This window comes from Microcaecilia unicolor, chromosome 4, assembly GCF_901765095.1.
Source record: "Microcaecilia unicolor chromosome 4, aMicUni1.1, whole genome shotgun sequence".
Taxonomy (NCBI): Eukaryota; Metazoa; Chordata; class Amphibia; order Gymnophiona; family Siphonopidae; genus Microcaecilia; species Microcaecilia unicolor.
In genome coordinates, this window is record NC_044034.1 from 50083198 (window position 1) to 50102784 (window position 19587).

General features: G+C 42.8%; 1 protein-coding gene across 1 annotated transcript in view; it reads left to right on the plus strand.

The window, feature by feature from the left end:
* The window catches only part of CNTN5 (contactin 5), a 699531-nt gene that overhangs the window by 327778 nt on the left and 352166 nt on the right, over positions 1-19587 (plus strand). Inside the window, exons 9-10 of the mRNA XM_030200224.1 lie at positions 6238-6374; positions 9768-9897. Coding sequence (XP_030056084.1) covers positions 6238-6374; positions 9768-9897 — 267 coding nt within the window. The remainder of the gene's footprint in view (positions 1-6237; positions 6375-9767; positions 9898-19587) is intronic.

The following is a 19587-nucleotide window of genomic DNA, read 5'->3' on the forward strand; positions in this document are numbered from 1 at the left end:
TGGCTGGAGCCCCAAGCATAATGTGGTTATACAGCACAAGGTTATACAGTTATATATAGTTGCTGGATCTTAAGTACTACTAGAACTGGAAATATGACTGTGTTATGTCAAAATCCATTTTATTACTCATCATCAACTTATCTCTTCCTTTCCTCGTGCCTTAGACTCCCCTCCTTCCTCCCTGATTCTAGCTTGTTCTCTCCCCCCTCCCCCCAACAGAAATTTCCTTGCCTGTTGGCTGTTGTTTATTTGTTGCATTTATATCACACATTATCCCATCTTTCTTTTCTTCCCCAGCTGGCCTGGTTGGTTCCAGTCCCCCACCCAACCTGCAGCCTCAAATGCACTTTCTTTTTCTTTATCTTTATCCATGATAAGTAGGCCCACGCCACGCCAGCCAGCCAACAAAGTAATGAAAAGTTAACACAACAAGGCGAAACCTTACCAGTGCTGTCCACCACAGTCTGACTCTGACTCTCACAGCAAAAAACAAAATTAATGCGGAGCACCGCGGGAGCGGGCAGCGATCAATCATCCAGCAGCGGCACCGGCTCTCCTCTCTCCTCTCAGCACTGCTGCACACTGCACTCCAACGCGACGGCGGCAACACCCGTCCAGGTCCTGGAGAGTCGGACTGCCTGCGAGGCTCCACAGGCGTGCGTCAGAGCTGGGGCGGTGCTAAACAGACGAACGAGTGCTGCGCATGGGAAGGCAGCAGCGAGCCAGTCAGCCAGACCCAGCAGCGCATGCGCATAGGCGCCAACAACGCGAGAGTGGTTTATATTTTTTAATTTTAGAACACGACTTGGCCGGCGGCGGCAGCGGCGGCGGCGCCCTTGATTGGCAGGCGCCCTCCTGCCATGCTTACCGCGCTTACCGGGTTGGCACGGCCCTGGTACAGTTCTCAAATGGTTCAGAGGATTCCTAACCACAAGATCATACCAAGTAACAACGAACGCGGACATATCAGCCCCATGGACACCTGAATGTGGAGTCCCCCAAGGATCCCCCCTCTCACCAACCTTCTTTAACCTAATTATGATACCTTTAGCTAAATTACTAGCCAATCAAAACCTCAACCCTTACATATATGCAGATGATGTCACAATTTATATCCCGTTTAAACACGATCTAATTGAAATCACCAACGAGATCAACCAAACCCTCCAAATCATGCACTCCTGGGTGGATGCATTCCAGCTAAAACTTAACGCAGAAAAAACACAATGTCTTGTACTCACCTCACAACATAATACAAACTTCACCACCGTAACCACTCCATACTGTTCTCTTCCCGTCTCACAAAATCTGAAAATTCTCGGAGTTACCATTGATCGAAACCTCACACTCGATGCCCACGTGAACAATACGACGAAAAAGATGTTCCACTCCATGTGGAAACTCAAAAGAATAAAACCTTTCTTCCCGAGATACATCTTCCATACCCTGGTACAGTCAATGGTACTGAGTCACCTGGACTACTGCAATGCACTGTACGCTGGATGCAAAGAACAGAGTATCAAAAAACTCCAAACAGCCCAAAATACTGCCGCCAGTCTCATATTTGGAAAAACTAAATATGAAAGTGCAAAACCCCTAAGAGAGATGCTTCACTGGCTCCCACTTAAGGAATGCATCGCGTTCAAGATCTGCACGATTGTTCACAAAATCATCCACGCAGACGCCCCAACCTACATGCTAAACCTCGTGGACCTGCCTCCTAGAAATGCCAAAAGATCATCCCGGAAATTTCTGAATCTACACTTCCCCAGCTGTAAAGGACAAAAATACAAGCTGATGCATGCAACTACCTTCTCTTACATGAGCATGCAGTTGTGGAATGCATTACCCACTACCTTGAAAACTATTGACGAAATAACCAACTTTCGTAAATCTCTGAAGACACATCTCTTCAACAAGGCCTACAAAGAGAACCCATAACCTTATTAAATCACCTCGCCAATCCACCCAGTTATAAAAGTCTACTTTCTATACCTATCCGCCTAAATCTTTTCTTCTTTCCCTCATTTAATAATTTTACATCACTAACTGTATCTGACATCCTGGAACGACAAAGCCATAACAGGACTCTGTAAACCACATTGAGCCTTCAAATAGGTGGGAAAATGTGGGATACAAATGTAATAAATAAATAAATAAATAAATACATTACATTTAATGATTAAATTGCTGAAAATGTTGTTTTATTTTAAATGCAGGATAGGTTTATTATTAAAAAAAGAAAAACTTTAAAAATTGGACCTATGGTGACTTTAATGCTTAACTCTTCGACATAATTAAATACGTTAGAGTCGCATTTCTGATGGTCCAGCAAATAGATATTAGATTGATTTGATATGTGGATCAGCTTATGTGTTGGACTTTGAGATTTGGCCCTCTAGTTTGTTAGCTGTTTTTGAAGGTTATAAGGTTTATTTTGACTTATTAGCTGTGAGGTTGTTTGTGGTTTTATATTATTTAGTTACTGCATTGGCTGCATTGTTTTTTTAATGCATAGCTCTCTCCATTGGCCCCACATTAAAGTGCAAACATTCGTATGCCTTTTTAAATCTCTTTCACAAAGGAATTTTTCTCTTCTTCCAAACAGAGGGAAATATGTGAAAAGGCTATTTGCTTACAATTGCAGAACCAATTCAGGGGTAATTCTTTGATAAGACTTCTCTGTGCTAGTTTTTGACCAGGCCTGATCGCTGTGACTACTTGGCTGGAGCTCAGTAATGACTTACACAATGTTTTTCCACTAGCACTAACTTTCTGTCTGTTTTAATATTGCTCTGTTTTTTAGCAATGAGAACAGAGGGTTCCAAGGATAATTCTGAGAATTCCCAGAACACTGTCAATCACTTTGGTGTGCTTATTACTTAAATTCAGCTTTTGCCTCACTGTTCTATGCTGTACTTGTCAGACAATTGAAACTACTTTAGATGGCTGCAAAGCAATCCAAGTGGCCAAAATATTTCAGATTAATTCTGAATGAAAGCTCATCACTATAGTCTACCTAATATATGCTAATGGAGCACAATGTCCTCCAGAAACTTCTCCACCCTATTTTTTTCACAAACTGAGATGTACTACTAGCCTTGACCCAATCCTCTATTAACACATTCCATAGATTAATTGACTGAATAAAAATACTTTATTATAACTTTTTTTTTCAATCTGCTACTAGGTATTTTCTTGGAGTATTTCCATAATCATTCCATATTAACCTGTTCCATGCCACACATACTTTTATAAACCTATATCCCTTTTTACTATCTTCCAACCTTATCTTTCTTCATTTATCATTTTAGTGCCCCTTTCTCTATCTTTGTTATTATTTATAAGATTTGGGGCCTCTTTACTAAAGTACATTATGATTTGTAGTTAACACGGCTTAATACAGGATTTTACTGTGTGTTAACTGCAAATAATGTGGCAATTAGTGAAGGCATTTGTAATATTTTTTTTATTCAGGCCGTGCATTAATGTTTCCATTAGCATGAGATACCTGTTCACAGTTAACGCAGGAACACTTACCACCTCCTATTTAGGAGGCGCTAAATGTTTCAGCATTAACTGTGCATTAACTAGTTAGTACACGGTAAGTATAATGCACTGAGGGGTCCTTTTACAAAGGCTCGCTGAAAAATGGCTTGTGGTAGTGTAGGCATGGGTTTTGGGCATGCGCCAATCCATTTTTCAGCGCATCTGTGAAAAAGGCCTTTTTTTCTTTTTGCTTAAAATGGACGTACGGCAAAATCAAAACTGCTGCGCGTCTATTTTGGGTCTGAGGCCTTACCGCCAGCCATTGACCTAGCGGTAAAGAATCTGGGCGGTAGTGACCTACGCATGTCAAATGCCACTTGGCACATGTCCTTTATGCGAGTCCAAAAATAAAAAATATTTTTCAGATGCATGTATCAGACGCGTGCCAAAAATGAAATTACCACAAGAGCCTCGCAGTAGTCGGGTGATAACTCCATTTTGGCACGCGTTGGGCACATGTAGATGCTTAGGCAGCTTAGTAAAAGGACCCCTAACTGAATAACATTTCCATACCCAATCCCCATCCATGCCATGTCACCTGAGAGAGAAATTCTGGGGAAATTCATCAACACTAGGTTTTCTGCATGATAACAGGCAAAATACTGCAAAATACTAATGTAGTTGCGGGGTAGTCTGACTTTGCACATTAAGGGTTAGATTCAGTAAATAGCACTGAAAAATCAACGTCAAAAAATTGGTGTTCACAATGCTATTTTATAAAGGGCACTGAAAGATGAATGCCCATTAGAGAATAGCATTCAGGACATGTCTGCTGAAACCAGGTATAATTCCTGGCACCGAATTTGGGCACACATCACCGGTATTCTATAACATTGTGTGAAATTTTAGGAGCGCCTTTGACCCATCCATGCACCTTCCATGGTTACTCCCTCTTTTGGGTTGCACGCTGTGTGATATGGGTGCATATTGTTATAGAACAGCGCATAACAAGGGATGCACGCAAAGTGAATTGGTAACAATTAGTACCCAATCATTGGCACTGATTGGCTCATTAGTCAATTTAGTTGGGTGCACATCTTGGATTGGCACCCAGTTTTGGGCACCATCCCCCAGATTCTATATATTGCATCTAGTATTCTGTGCCAAAATCCAAGCATATTTTGTAACAACATGCATAATTTAATTGGCTTAACAAGCTAATCAGCATTGATAACAGCTGTTAATGAACAATAATGAACACTAATTGGCAATAATTAGAATTTATAAGCACAACTTGCTAAGTGTATCCTGTAACGCACAGCACCTAAATTTTAATGTGCAGCCAAAAAGGGGCATCGTTATGGGCAGGGAATTGGGTGTTTCATGGGCATTCCAAAATTTACACGCACTATTATAGAATATGCCCATGTGCGCCTAAATCTACACAACAGCGTTTATGCCACATTTCCCTTGGTGTAAATGTATGTGTGTAGTTTTGAGCGCTTGTGATATCAACTAAGCGTATTCTATACACCGTGCCTAAATATAGGTACCACTTACAGAATACGCTTAGGCAGAAATTTATTCTATGCAGAGTTTTCATGCACCATATATAGAATCTAGCCCCATATGTAGAATCCAGGGGGGGGGGTAACTGCACATTATCCCCCAGATTCAATGCATGGATCCCAGATCTGCACATGCAAATTAATTGAGTAATGAGCCCTTAACTGTTAATAATTGGATGCTAATGTGTTAATTGGCACTCAATCTCTGACCGTGTGCTATTCTATAAGGCATGGTGCCTAACTCTACTAGAGTGTAACTCAAAAGGGGGCATGCAAAGAGCATTCTGAAAAGTTGTACATGTAGTTACAGAATACTGCCTCAGCACGCCTAACTCGATGCCATCATTTACACCAGTTTTTAGCAGGCATAAGTCTGGCAGCTAAAGTTGGGCACATGAACTGGTGCTAAGCATGATTAATCATGCTTAGCGCCAATTTTTTCTGCTATTGAACTTTGAGCACTATTTAGTGAATCTTGTCCTAAGTGCCTAATACACTTTGGGCTTCTATTACAAAGCTGTGTCAGCTCATTTACTGCGCAGCAATCACTAGGGGTTTCTTTTACTAAGGTGCGCTAAAAAATGTCCTGCGCTAGTGTAGGTTTGTGTTTTGGATGAGTGCAAATCCATTTTTCAGCAGGTCTGTAAAAAAATGTCCCTTTTTCTGGCCGAAAATGGATGTACAGCAAAATACAAATTGGCGCGTGTCCATTTTGGGCCTGAGACCTTGTCGCCACCCATTCACGTAGTGGTAAGGTCTCATGCATTAACCAGGCAGTAATCATCTACACCTGTGCAATGCTGATTGCTACCGGTTAGCGCCGCATGCCACAAAATAAAATATATTTTCCCACATGCGTAGCGGACATGCATAAAAAATGAAATTATCACCCGGGCCACGCGGTAGCTGGGCAGTAGTTCAAAATTGATGCACATTATGCATGTGAAGGCGCCAACACAGCTTAGTAAAAGGGACCCACTAGTGCGGCTTTAGTACAGGGCCCCCTTGGAGACCAAAATTGCACATAGTACTCAAAATGTAGCTATAGCATGGATTTAAGAAGAAGCATCATGATATTCACTTTTTGTTTTCTATTCTTTTACAAGTAACTATTTACATTGAGGTATAGATATTACAAACATAGGTCTGGATTTTGGTGATATGTTGCCTTCTTCCACAGCTCAGCCACATTGGGTTGAAAAAATTAATAACACCCAGTTAGACAGTGGAGAACTGCTGAGGTGGGAATGCAAAGCCAGTGGGAAACCAAGACCCACACATCGGTGGTTAAAGAATGGAATACCACTCCAGCCACAGGTAAGCCTGTAAACTTTTAATGTTAATATCTCTATCTATCTATCTATCTATCTATCTATCTATCTATCTATCTATCTATCTATCTATCTATGTTGGCAACATTCATGTCAATATTCAAAAGTAAATAAGTATTCACCAGCCACCAAAAAAATGTGTAATTGCCCTACCCATATAGTGGCAGTGAAAATGTGTACTAATTTAAGTATGTGCAGTAAATGTCTGTCCTGTTTGGTAACTGCATGAGTAGATGCTGACCATGCCCAAAACATTACCGAACCAGCTTTCCACATACCACATATTACTTTTGGCATGTAATGAACTAAGGTGTCCTTTTACAAAGGCAGACTAGCGTTTTTACCTTGCACTAAAAATAAGCATGCACTAAATGCTGGAGGCTCCCATATATCCCTATGGGTGTCTCTAGCATTTAGCAGACACTGATCATTAGCGTGCGCTAAAAACTCTACCGTGCCTTTGTAAAAGACTCCCTATAAGTCTAAGAATTTATTGCACCACCTGCTAGGGAGCATGTAAGCCATTTTGAAGGATGACACCAACCTGGGCAGATCACTGCTGCCTGGACTCACTGAGCTACCATTGATGATCCCAGTTAGGTCCAGGGATGGGTGTTCGTGGAGGAGGAAGGAGAGGGCTTAGGGGGTTAGGTTTTCATGTCAGGAAGTGGCTTTTTGGCTTTAGGATGTGAGGTCTGTTGGGGCAGTTGGATTATAGCTTTGGGGGTGTTGGGGGGGTCTGTTGAGGGAGTTGGATTACGGCTTTGAGGAGTGTCAGGATCTGTTAGAGGAGTTGGGTTGTAACTTCAGAGGTGTCACAGCATGTTCAGGGGGTCAAATTCTGATATTAGGGATGTTGGGGTTATTATATCTGTTGGATGAGAGGTTGGGGGCCATGATGCGCCAACATTTTTCCAGTGGCTGCACTACCGGACTGCCAGTAGTGCAGCAGCATGAACCACCTCCTCTAGAGGTGGTGGTGGTAAATGCAACTGCCCTATCGGCAGTCATAAGAGCTAGCATGCAGAACTTTTAATACAAAGGCTGTTTTAATGCAGTAGAGGGTACTGTAGGTTTGTGCTACTGTCTACCATGCTGAAACCCCGCATTAGCTGCTTAATACAGCTTTGTAAAAGAGCCCCTCAGTTTGTATCTGAGGTAATGCCAGTGGGATTTGAACCCTGTCCTCTCTGATTCATAACCTGCTGCTCTATGAATTAGGCTTCTCAAAGGTTAGTCTTCAGGAAAGTTGTGACAGTAAACCTATTCAAATGGAATTGGATAGGAAACATGGCGCATAAAGGGCAGTGTTGTGTAGCGTAAGATGTTCAGTTTATTGATACTCTCAATGGGCCTTGAGTGTTGGGGTCGGGGGGGGGGGGGGGTGTTATCATCTATGTGTATAGCCTGTGAGCACTGAGTAAATTACTTTTGCACATTGCTTTACTTTTCAAAAGATATTTGTAATTATTTTTATTCTTATATTTCTTCCCTTTCAGACCTCATCACTTAATACTCTTTTACCTAATCATTTTTACTACCCAGTATAACCACATCACAGTAATCCTCTTGACAAGTAGGAAAATGGCTATGTTTTAAGAGCTCATTTCACACGTTGTCAACCAAGTAAAAATGTATGTTCAAATTTCAATGAAACTTCTGTATTTGCAAATGAATTTATAGAGCACATTTAGTTAAATAGCAAACGCAAGTAAAACTAGATGGCTCTGTTTCAATGAATGCATCTGTGATCTTTGGAAATCAATAAACTGTGCAATTAATTAAACAGAATTTAAATACCATGTTTGGTCTTGTAAGTCATTCTGCCAAACAGATTCTGATTTTAATGATGCCACCAGCCATATTCTTTGAGGTAACTACAAGGTTATAAAGTTTTCTGAACTACTAATGGACTGCTTGGTATCTTTGCTTGCCTGGTCTTGGAGCACACTTCTCTTTGCACATCATTTAGAACAAAATGTGTCAATAAAGCTAAAATAATATGGAGAGAATCTCAGTATCAATTGAATATACCCAACATTTAGGAAACAGAATGGTTGTCTCCCCAATGCGGAAAAAATATGAAGGATTTTGCTAGTCGTAGAAATGTGAAATTGTTAGCATTGATTTGGGTCACATAGAGGGGCATAATTGAACGGCGCCAGCCAAATCAATGGCCAGCCATCTTCAAGGCCGGCTCCGCGATGGGGCAGAGCCAAGCATATTTTCGAAATACGCTTGGCGCCGGCCAAATCGCTCGCCGGGTTTATATGAGATGGCCAGCTTCGTTTTTCAGCCATAATGGAAACCGGGCCCGGCCATCTCAAACCCGGCAAAATGCAAGGAATTTGGGCATGGGAGGAGCCAGCATTTGTAGTGCACTGGCCCCCCTCACATGCCAGGACACCAACCGGGCACCCTAGGGGGCATTTAAAAAAAAATAGCTTCCAGGTGCATAGCACCCTTACCTTGGGTGCTGAGCCCCCCAAATCCCCCCCCAAAACCCACTCGCCAGAACTCTACACCATTACCATAGCCGTAAGGGGTGAAAGGGGGCACCTAGATGTAGGTACAGTGCGTTTAGGAGGGCTCAATATTTATCACCACAAGTGTAACAGGTAGGGGGGGATGGGCCTGGGTCCACCTGCCTGAAGTCCTCTGCACCCACTAAATACTGCTCCAGGGACCTGCATACTGCTGTCAAGGAGCTGGGTATGACATTTCAGGCTGGCATAGAGGCTGGCAAAACATGTTTTAAGTTTTTTTGGGTGGGAGGGGGTTGGTGACCACTGGGGGGGGAGTAAGGAGAGGTGATCCCCGCTTTCCTCTCGTGGTCATCTGGTCAATTTGGGCACTTTTTAATGACTTGGTCCTATTGAAAATACCCCTCCACATGCAGAGTCCAGCTTAATGGGGTTTCAGTTTTGTCTTAACTCACTTGCTCATACATTCCATTTTTGGAATGTATGAGCAAGTGAGTTAAGCATTACTTCTAGTACCATGCCCTGATGCAGCAGTAGCGAAACATGAGTCATGCTAAATGTTTGGACGGATGGAAAAACTGAGAGAACCACAAGGCAAAGATCCTTGTGTGAAATGAGTAGCCGCAGAGGTCCTATAAAAATATCTGTGTATTCATATTGCATTATAGCGTTCAATTTATTTTAACTGATTATAATACCATCAGTAATAGAGATATTAGATGAGAGAAGAAGCTGTGTTCCAACAGTGTCTCCACTGTTCCTTTACTGCTGACACGTGTCCTAGCCTTGATCCACTTTATCCGCCCCAAAACATCTGAGTCACCGACCGCCTATGATGCCAAGAAATGCTCTTCATTTTCCCTTTGTAAATCTGATTTTTATTTATTTCATTACAGAGCAGAGTCGAGATGATTAATGGTGTATTGATGATACACAATGTGAATCTGTCAGATTCTGGAATGTACCAATGCTTGGCAGAAAATATACATGGAGTTATTTATGGGAGTGCAGAACTCAAGGTTCTAGGTGAGTACAGAGTTTATTTTTTTGTAGATTGTACATAAATCTTGAGTTTTCAAGGATTTTAATTTTACAAGCCTCAGCATTCAATAGTGTCTCTGATCTGCTGACCACACCAGCTTCTACTATTGAAGGTAGCTGCAATTACAGCTGTTCCTGCAGTTTTCAGATGAAAATTTTCTATCATATTAGGAAAGCAATACACAGACACAATTATCAACTTTAACTGGAAGCTGTTTTTGGCTGGTTCAAAGCACAGTGCAATAATAGTTCACTACAAATGTCAGCCCTAATTATATAAGAGCATAAAAACAGAAGGCATTGCATTGTGGGTTAGACTACCCAACCAACCCAAAAATCCATTGAATGGGGCTCACTTTTAGAAAAATGAAATGCCACTTCCCAAATTTATCAGGTTAATCATTACTAATGGACCTGTCTTCAGGAAAACTTGCCCAAATCTTTTTTAAAATGTTGTTCTTATAGTTGCCTTGACAACATATTTCAACAACAAATTCTACAGTTGAGCCATGTTGACTGAAAAAATAAAATACTTTTTTTTTACATTTTGACTTAAATGGCATTGTTCCTGATTCTATTACTATTTGAAAGGAAAATAGTTGTCTTTTTTGTTCTCCACACTCATGATTTTATCGTGCACCTTCTTAGCCATCTCTCTTGCAAGCTGAAGAGCCCTAAACTGTTAAGGCATTCTTCATAAGGAAGCTATTCCATGTACTCTATCATCTTTCCTGTCGTGTCTTTTCAGTTTTGTGACTCAGGCTTTTATCATGTCTTGAATATATAAATGCTTTATCTCTCCGTGGTTTTGTGGCAGGTTTCTCCTTTTTTATCTGCTGCAAACAGCACATAGAGAACAATTTACAAAAGGATTTGGGAGGTAATTCTATACAGTATTTGCTAACACACACTAACCCCTGGATTCTATATAAGGTGTGGTGAATAGTGCACGTTAAATTGGATGCATGCCCAATTTATGCACACTAATTAATTAACAAGCCAATCAGTGATGATAATTAACTGATAACCAATTATCACCACTAATTGGTAATAATTGGAATGTACACATGCTTATTTTTAGGCATATTCTAAAAAGAAGTGTGTGCAAATTCTAACGTGTGTAACTGAAAAGGGTGTGTGGCCATGGGAGGAGCGTGGGTATGTCAGGAGCATTACTCAAAATTCTGTGTGTTGTTATAGAATTCGGACGAAGTCACTTACATTTAGGCTCTGATATTTACATCAGGTTTTTAGTGGTGTAAATGGCCTCACCTAAATGTAGACGTGGTCCCTGGCCCTATGCGCTATTCACTGTGCGTAACTTTAGGCATGGTATATAGAATAGCACTAAGCACTTTTTTTCAGATGCTTCTATTTTAGACGCCATTTACAGAATCTGGCCCAAATTTCACATATAAATGATTAGAACAACAGTATATATGTGTTTACTTTCCTTTATAGGATACTAGCGTAACCAGGTATATATGTGCGTATGCACTTAGATGAAAGCGCTTGCACCAGCTATAGAGCTGGCATAAATGTATGCGCCTACGTACCACAGATACCTGCATGACTTACAGTAGTCTATAAGAAATGCATATAAGTGTGAATTTTACAGGTAGGCATACACCTGTGCAAAACATAGGGGGGGGGGACACGTTATGGGTCAGATTCTATATACATCACTCAAAGTTGGGCATGGGAATTAGGGCACTGATTGCCCTATAGTCAAAGCTGTAGCCAGTGGGAGTGGGAAATAAGAGATGTTAGGAGGGCCATCATGCCTATTGGAAGGCCTGGGAGAAAAAGTAGACTTTAAGTAAGGCCTTCAATTTGCTAAATTAGGGTTCAGTTCTGATATAGAGTGGGAGATTATTACAGAGGATTGGTGCTAGCACACTGAAACTGGAGTGTCTAGTGAGGTCAAGACAAACCTGGTTTGTGTTCTGCGAGCTGGGTAATGGTGGTCAGAAGATGAATCAGATCAGTATCCAGTTGAAAGGCCTTACAGTCTTGTGCTCTTGCATCCTGAGGGTTGTTAAAGTGTATATTAAAGTTATCTATAAGGACAAGGGACCGTAAAGAGAGAATACCATAGAGAGTAAGTAGAGTGGCGAGAGTGACTATAGGTCATTGGCAAGGGTGACTGCAGGTGGTCAGTTTGAAAGACAGGAACTCAAGGGTTGAGAGGTGATAAGTGTCATTCAGTGAATTGTGAGACTGTTATATAGAATTGAGTTCTATATAACAGTCAAGCCTCCACTCTTTTTAATGGCTGTTTAAAAAAAAAAAGAGAAATTGGTAGCCTTGGGGGTAGTATTGATCAAGGTAGGCCACATCTGATTCTGAAAGCCAGGTCTCAACTAAGCAAAGGATATCAAAGGAGGCGCCTTCAATATATGACCTAACCAGGTGAGCTTTTAAGCGTTAGGATCATATTGTTAAGGAACCAGTCCTATGCAAAGAGAAATCAGTATCTGACCTAAGAGGTAAGGGGCAAGAAAGGTGAGAGACGGCATACAGATATATTACCTGTGGAGGAGGAGAATGAGAGATATGAAGAGCAGATCTATGGCCCTAATGCACAGATAAGGTAGAGGAGACATAACATGTGTTAGAGATGTAAGAGTAAGGGGAAAAAGTAAGAGAAAAATAAAGCAAATAGGAAGATGTACAAAGGAGCACACTAAAGAACACACCATGCTTCTTTTACATACTCCTTCGGCATGTGCCACAGGAAAACAAGCATAAATTTATATCTGACACTAATGATGTCATCTACAGGGGTGAGACAAGTAGGTAGAGCAGCAGAAAGCCTGAGACATGCGCAAGGAAGCCCAGGGAAGACAAACTATACATGGTGCAGCTGGTTTCACAACAGAAAACTACAGTTTTTATATGGAAACACTTTGTTCTCCTGTATGAATGAAAAAAAAAAAAACTTGCTTTCCTCCCCTATTCAAATTTTGATTGATTACCTTTTATATCCTTTAGTGTATGGTCTAAAAACACCTTATTTAGATCACCATTACACAGAAAGAAACTGACTTTTTGCATAGCCTTTTAGTTGTACATTTCATGTAGAGACTGCTATATCTGAATCCTCCCATCAAACCACCCATAGTGTCACTGGATCTTAATTTAGTTGTAACACAGCCAATGAAAGCCTCTCTTGAGCACCTAACTTTCTGTAGGCTCAGCTAGCTTTTTTGGTATCAGTTACCTAAATACAAAGGGGTAATTCAATAAAATAGGTACTAACATTGACATGCCAGTAAGGTATGAACATGGTTAGAGTGCTAGCCCATAATTTATAGAATGCTATGTTATATGTGTACCTCTATCATGTAGGCATGAGTACGTACAACAGATCTATGGCTGGCGCGTAACAGCATAGGTGCATATTTACCCAGTTATACTAGTCTCTATATATAAAAGGCACCTCCAACGTTCTAAATTTGTAGTTGCAAGATCGCATGAGTGTATGCCCCGCCCCTGTGTCACAACGTGATGACATTGAGGGCGGAGCAAGACACTCAACAAATCGGATTGTCATTGGGTAATCTCTGTTTTCACTCCCCAGTGCAGCCGTCATTCCCATATACTCATACCAACCAAAATCGGCGCAGGACCTCATCCCCCCACCCACAGTCCCCCTCACCCACCCTCCCGCAGCCGCTCACTCACCGTTCCACCGCCCTCCCTCTCCTCTACGACTCCAGCCATGGTGAACGACGATTACTACACACGAGCAAGGAAGCCCATTGGTTAATCTCTGTTTCCACTCCCCAACACAGCCGTCATTCCCATACACTCAAAACCAAGCACACTGACGTTTTTTTTTCCTCTTCCGAGAAGACTCAACAGCACAACGACTCACTTTCTGTGCAGCACAGAGAAACGAGGAACGTCGCTGGAAGGACAAAACTATTTGGATGCCCATTCTCCTGCTCCCGGTATGTGCGGCCACCCACACAAAACTAACCACTGACTCGACGTCTGCACCCCCTCGCCCCCCCCAACACACCCAAAATCTAAACACACAATACCACACAACTAGAAAACCAGACAAATACAAATGGAGATAAAAACAGCAAGCAGGCAGGTTCCCAAGTGCTTACAGGAGCTTCAAAAGACACACTCCCCCCAACCACAAGCAAACACAGCTATCCACAACACACATTAATGACTTCACAGGCAGGTACCCAAGTGCTTAAAGGAACTTCCTCCCCACCCCCCCACTCCCCCCCAAAAAACACATCAAAACACAGCCTTCCACAGAACAAGGAATGCTGATAAATACACATGCACTTCAAATTTGCAAACACAGCTAACCACAGCACAGGCATATTAACCACTTGGCAGGCAGGTTCCCAAGTGCTTACAGGGACTACCCCCCCCCCCCCCCCCCCCCACACACACACACACAAAAGGAAAAACCAGCCTTCCACACAAGCAACAAACACAAAAAAAACCACACACACACACACATTCACTCTCTCTCTCTCTCTCTCTCTCTCACACACAGTCAATCTCACACATACTCACCCAAACATACAGTCACTCTCACATACACTCTCTCAAACATACACACTCCAAGGAAAACCTTGCTAGCGCCTGTTTCCTTTGTGTCAGAAATGGGCCTTTTTTACTAGTATTCTATAAAGAAAAGTGAGTGCCTACTTTCCTTTATAGAAGTGATGCCTAAATATAGGTGCACTGTTATAGAATAACTGCCCCACATGAGTCAGAAACCTCTAAACCCAAATAATTTATTTGCCTACACTAGGGTTAATCAAAATAGGGTGATGTTTGCAGGCAGCCCTAACAATGACAGTGTGTGTGTGATTTCTACATTGACTAGTCAATCAATCCAGCAACATTATTTCCCAGGCAATCATATCAATAAAGCTTTTACCCTTCACAGTAGACTGGAGTAGACTAAACACCTTCACCCATTTTTTTTATTGGAATTTATTAACCTCCTTTATGGAGAGATTCACCCAAGGTGGTGTGCAGATGGTGCAGCTTGACATAAAACCTTTAATGTATCTCTATATAATTGCTATGTTATAAACTTCTATGTGCTGTTATAGGAGGAAAAAGCCTCAACAGACTCCTGAATCTCAGCTCTATGGCTGTCAATTCTACGGAGTTCTCTCTGTCATCACAGGCTTAAAAAACCTCCTCTTCATTTATTGTTTATATAGTACTTCTGAATATGAGCAGTTGGGCAGCTCACCATGATTTAAGCAGGCCAGAGCTTCTCCTTCTCACTTAGGGGCCCTTTTAAAGAGTGGTGGTAAGCCCAACGCAGGCTTATCTTTCACTTTTTCAGGACTACCGCGGGTCCAACGCAGCCGCCGGTGATAGTCCCATCCCAAGCAAACTCCATTTCCGGGGAAAAAAGAAAACCACTGGAAATGGCTTGTGCGGTGATAACCCGGTGGTAATCGGGCATCACCACGCACTGCCCAGTTACCACCAGGTTAATGTGAGAGTCCTTATCACCACCTTAGTGGGTGGCGATAAGGGCTCCCCATCTCATGGCCATGCGGTAAGAGCTCTGTTACCGCATGGCCGTGTGTGCCTGGGGCGTTTTTACCTGTTGTAGTAAAAAGGGCCCTGGCACATGGGAAAAATGGCCCCCGTCACCAGCGCAGGGCCTTTTCTCCCACAGCTTGGTAAAAGGATCCCTCAAATTGCTCTGAATATCAAGCCCTATGTCTTCAGATTTGAAATTGGATGTTCCCTTATGAACAAATCTCCACTGTTTCGAAATACACCTGTATTTTTTTTAAAACTATGTGTTTTCCATAAATTTCCATGCTGAAAACAGCTGGGGAAGGAGGGAGACTCTACACCTATTTTATCTGTGGGTATTTTATCTGGGTAAAACATGTAGACATTTGTAAATTCAAGACAATGCATGTTATTGCAATTTGTGCCCTGACCCTGTTCTGAGGAATGTTTCTGCCCAGTGCAGATAAGAGTGGATGTGTTGTGAAATAACTCACTTATACTCACACAATAGCCTAATTCCACAGATCAAAGACTGTTCCACCAGTTGAAATAGATTTAAAAAATGCCTTTTCCATCTATTGCCAAATGCTTTATCTATACGTTGCCTTAGTTGAAAAATGTTACAGTCTAATCCAATTCAAGTTAATTGGATCATATCCAGATATTTAAATGTACACCCAGTTAATTTGGTGCTGCCGATTAGATCTGGCTAAACAAAACTGGATACATTTATCTTTATTTCTGGTATTTGTGTAGTCTGATTGAGTTGATTATCTTTACTGGCTAGAGCTGAATGTCAGTGCTATCTGGTTAAAAGTTATCCATACCACCAGAATGCCTCCCTTCAAGTTGTCCAGCCAAATGTTAAGAGATCTGCAGTCCTGAAATTTGGAAAAAAAATAACAAAAAAGTACTTTATTTATTTCATTCCCAAAGTGAACTGGATAAATTCTGAAGAGGCTTCAGACAGCTCAAAACACAGCTGCAAGGCTTATTCTGGGCAAATCGCGCTTCGACAGTGCTCACCTACTACGTTTTCAACTACACTGGCTTTCTATAAAAGACCGTATTGCATTTAAAATCTGCTCACTAACACACAAGATAATTTATGGTGAAGCCCCTGACTACATGCACCATCTAATCGATCTACCATCAAGGAACGCCTTGATAACTGCAAGGACATAAGTAATGCCACACTGGGAACAGGCCAAGGGTCCATCGAGCCCAGCATCCTGTCCATGACAGCGGCCAATCCAATCCCACCTCAATCTACATTATCCCAACTGCAGGAATGTTAAATACAAAACCCTTTTTGCGTTGTCCTTCCCCTACATCAGTCCAAAAACCTGGAATGTTCTGCTGAAACAACTAAAACAGCTGGTCGACCATCCACTGTTCAAGAAGTCCTTAAAAACATACTTATTCAATAAGGCTTATTCCACTGGCAATTCCACTGTTTAACATCTCCCTCATGTTGACTGAATAGGATATGCGCCAGTTGCTTCAGCCCCTGTCATTCCCCCCGTGTTATCCCATGCTCCTTCCCCTACTGTCACATTCTGTATCTGAGCCATCTATATGTTGTATTGTATCCTCTTGAATTCATGTAAGCCACATTGTGCCTGCTCTTCTGGGAAAATGTGGGGTACAAATGCACCAAAATAAATCAATCAATCAATCAATCAAACATAATCCCATTACTTTCACATTTTTAGTGCAGTGAACTGAGGACCTGGGAAACTGGATTCAATTCTCACTTCAGCTCCTTGTGACTCTGGGCAAGTCACTTAGGGTTCCTTTTACTAAGCAGGCTTACCACTCGTTATACAGGAAGTACCGTCAGGCTACCGCAGTAGCCAGGCAGTACTTCCCACCCCTAACGTGCCATCATTTCCGGCGCTACAAAAATGTATTTATTTTTGTAGCGCTGGAGTGTACCCGGTGGTAATCAGGCTGTGCTGCTTTACTTGACACATGGCCATTTCCTGCGGGAAGGCGAGACTTCCCTTTTACCAGCTGCGGTAAAAGCAGGCCTCGGCGTGCATGTAAAACAAGCACTGACTACAGCGCGACCTCGTTTTGCCGCAGCTTGGTAAAAGAGGCCCTTAACCATCCATTACCCCAGGTCCAAAACCTAGGAGCCCTTTTACCAAACTGTGGTAAAAAGTGGCCTTAGAACTTAAATTAGATTTGAAATCATATGTTTTCCTAGACCCAGACCAGTTTAAGAATTTTCTAGATGCAATAAAGCCCCCAAGGCCTATAATGGCCTCCACTCCACTGGTGCTCACTGTAACATAGTAACATAGTAGATGACGGCAGAAAAAGACCTGCACGGTCCATCCAGTCTACCCAACAAGATGTCATATTTGCTGCTTTTTGTGTATACCCTACTTTGATTTGTACCTGTGCTCTTCAGGGCAAAGACCGTATAAGTCTGCCCAGCATTATCCCCACCTCCCAACCACTGTAAGAAATTGCCTTGGTTTTCTTTATGTACCAGTTTAATTCTCCTGCTAACTGGTCTTTTCTTTATCCGCCTCCTCTTTTTCTCCTTTGTTTTTTTTTAAGTCTTGTGGTATATTGTTCTCTGTTATTGAAGTTTCCCTTTTAATTAGGGGTGGTAAGATTATGTAATGAGGAACATTTTGCTGTTGTCTTGATTGCATTTTGAAAATGTATAAATATAAAGGGGCCCTTTTACAGAGCGGAGGTAAGCCCAACGCGGGCTTACCGCTCACTCTTTCAGGATTGCTGCTGGCCCAACGCGGCCGCTGGCAGTAGTCCCGAGCACACATCATTTCTGGGGAAAAAGAAAACCATTGGAAATGGCTTGTGCGGCAGTAACCTGGCGGTAATCGGGAATCACCGTGTGCTGCCCGGTTACCGCCGGGTTAGTGTGGGAGTCCTTATTGCCACCTCAGTGGGTGGCAATAAAGGCTCCCCGTCGCATGGCCATTCGGTAAGAGTTCTCTTAACACATGGCCATGTGTGCTGGAGGCTTTTTTGCCCACTGCGGTAAAAAGTCCCTGGTGCACGGGAAAAATGGCCCCTGCGGCCAGCACAGGGCCCTTTTCCCACAGTTTGGTAAAAGGGCTCCAAAATTTTTAAAAAGTGGCATTAGTGCATGCTTACACAGGTCATTCCTGCCCACTAAGGCTATTTTTGCCGTGTGGGTGAAATGGCTTCTTTTTCTGTTTTTTTAATTAATGGCCACTTGCTAATTTTCCCCTTAGCGCATGGCCACTAGCGTCTGATCCCCCACTACCACCTATTATGTAGGCGGTAACAGGGGGGGTAGCCAGACCTCGGAGGGGGGCCAGAGCCTGAGGTGTTTAGCTGCCTCCCCTCACCCCCCCCTGCCGCCACAATCGCAACCCCCCTCCCCGCCGCCGCTCCCACCACCACTTTGGACCGCCGCCGCCGCATCATCAGGTACCTTGTTTGCTGGTGGGGTCCCCAATTCCCGCCAGCCGAAGAGTCTTTTTCAGCACCGGTCGACTCCCGCACCTTCGTTGTGGGATCATCTGTTTCTGACGCCTTACGTCCTGCACGGGGCTACATGCATGGTGCAGGATGTAAGACATGATCCCACCATGAAGGTGCCGGAGTCGACCGGCGCTGAAGAAAACTCTTCGACTGGTGGGGTTTGGGGACCCCCGCCAGCAAACAAGGTACCTGATGCGGCGGCGGAGCGGGGGACGGGCGGCGGGAGGGGGGTCAAATGCAGAGGGGGCCAGGGCGTAATCTGTGGGGGCCCATGGATCCACGTAGCTACACCCCTGGGCGGTAAGGGCTCATGTGCTACTCACATGCTAATCGGTTAGCGCGCAGCAATGTGCTGTGCTAACTGATTAGCATAGATCACGTTTACCCTCCACCCCTTGACCTGCCCCCAGCACGAAAAAATAAAATCTGTTTTTTTTTAGTGTGTTGGGCATGTGCACTGATGCCAAAATTATAGCAGGGCGCCTTGGTGCACCCCGTGGTAAGGCATTTTAATCTGTGGTAAGCACGCATTGCTGCTTACTGCAGCTTATTAAAAGAACCCCTTAGATTGTAGGCCCACTAGGGACAGAGGAAAAGGCAGCTGCATATAATACATGTAAGCTGCTTTGGTTATACCAGAGAAAGGCAGTATTTCAAATCCCA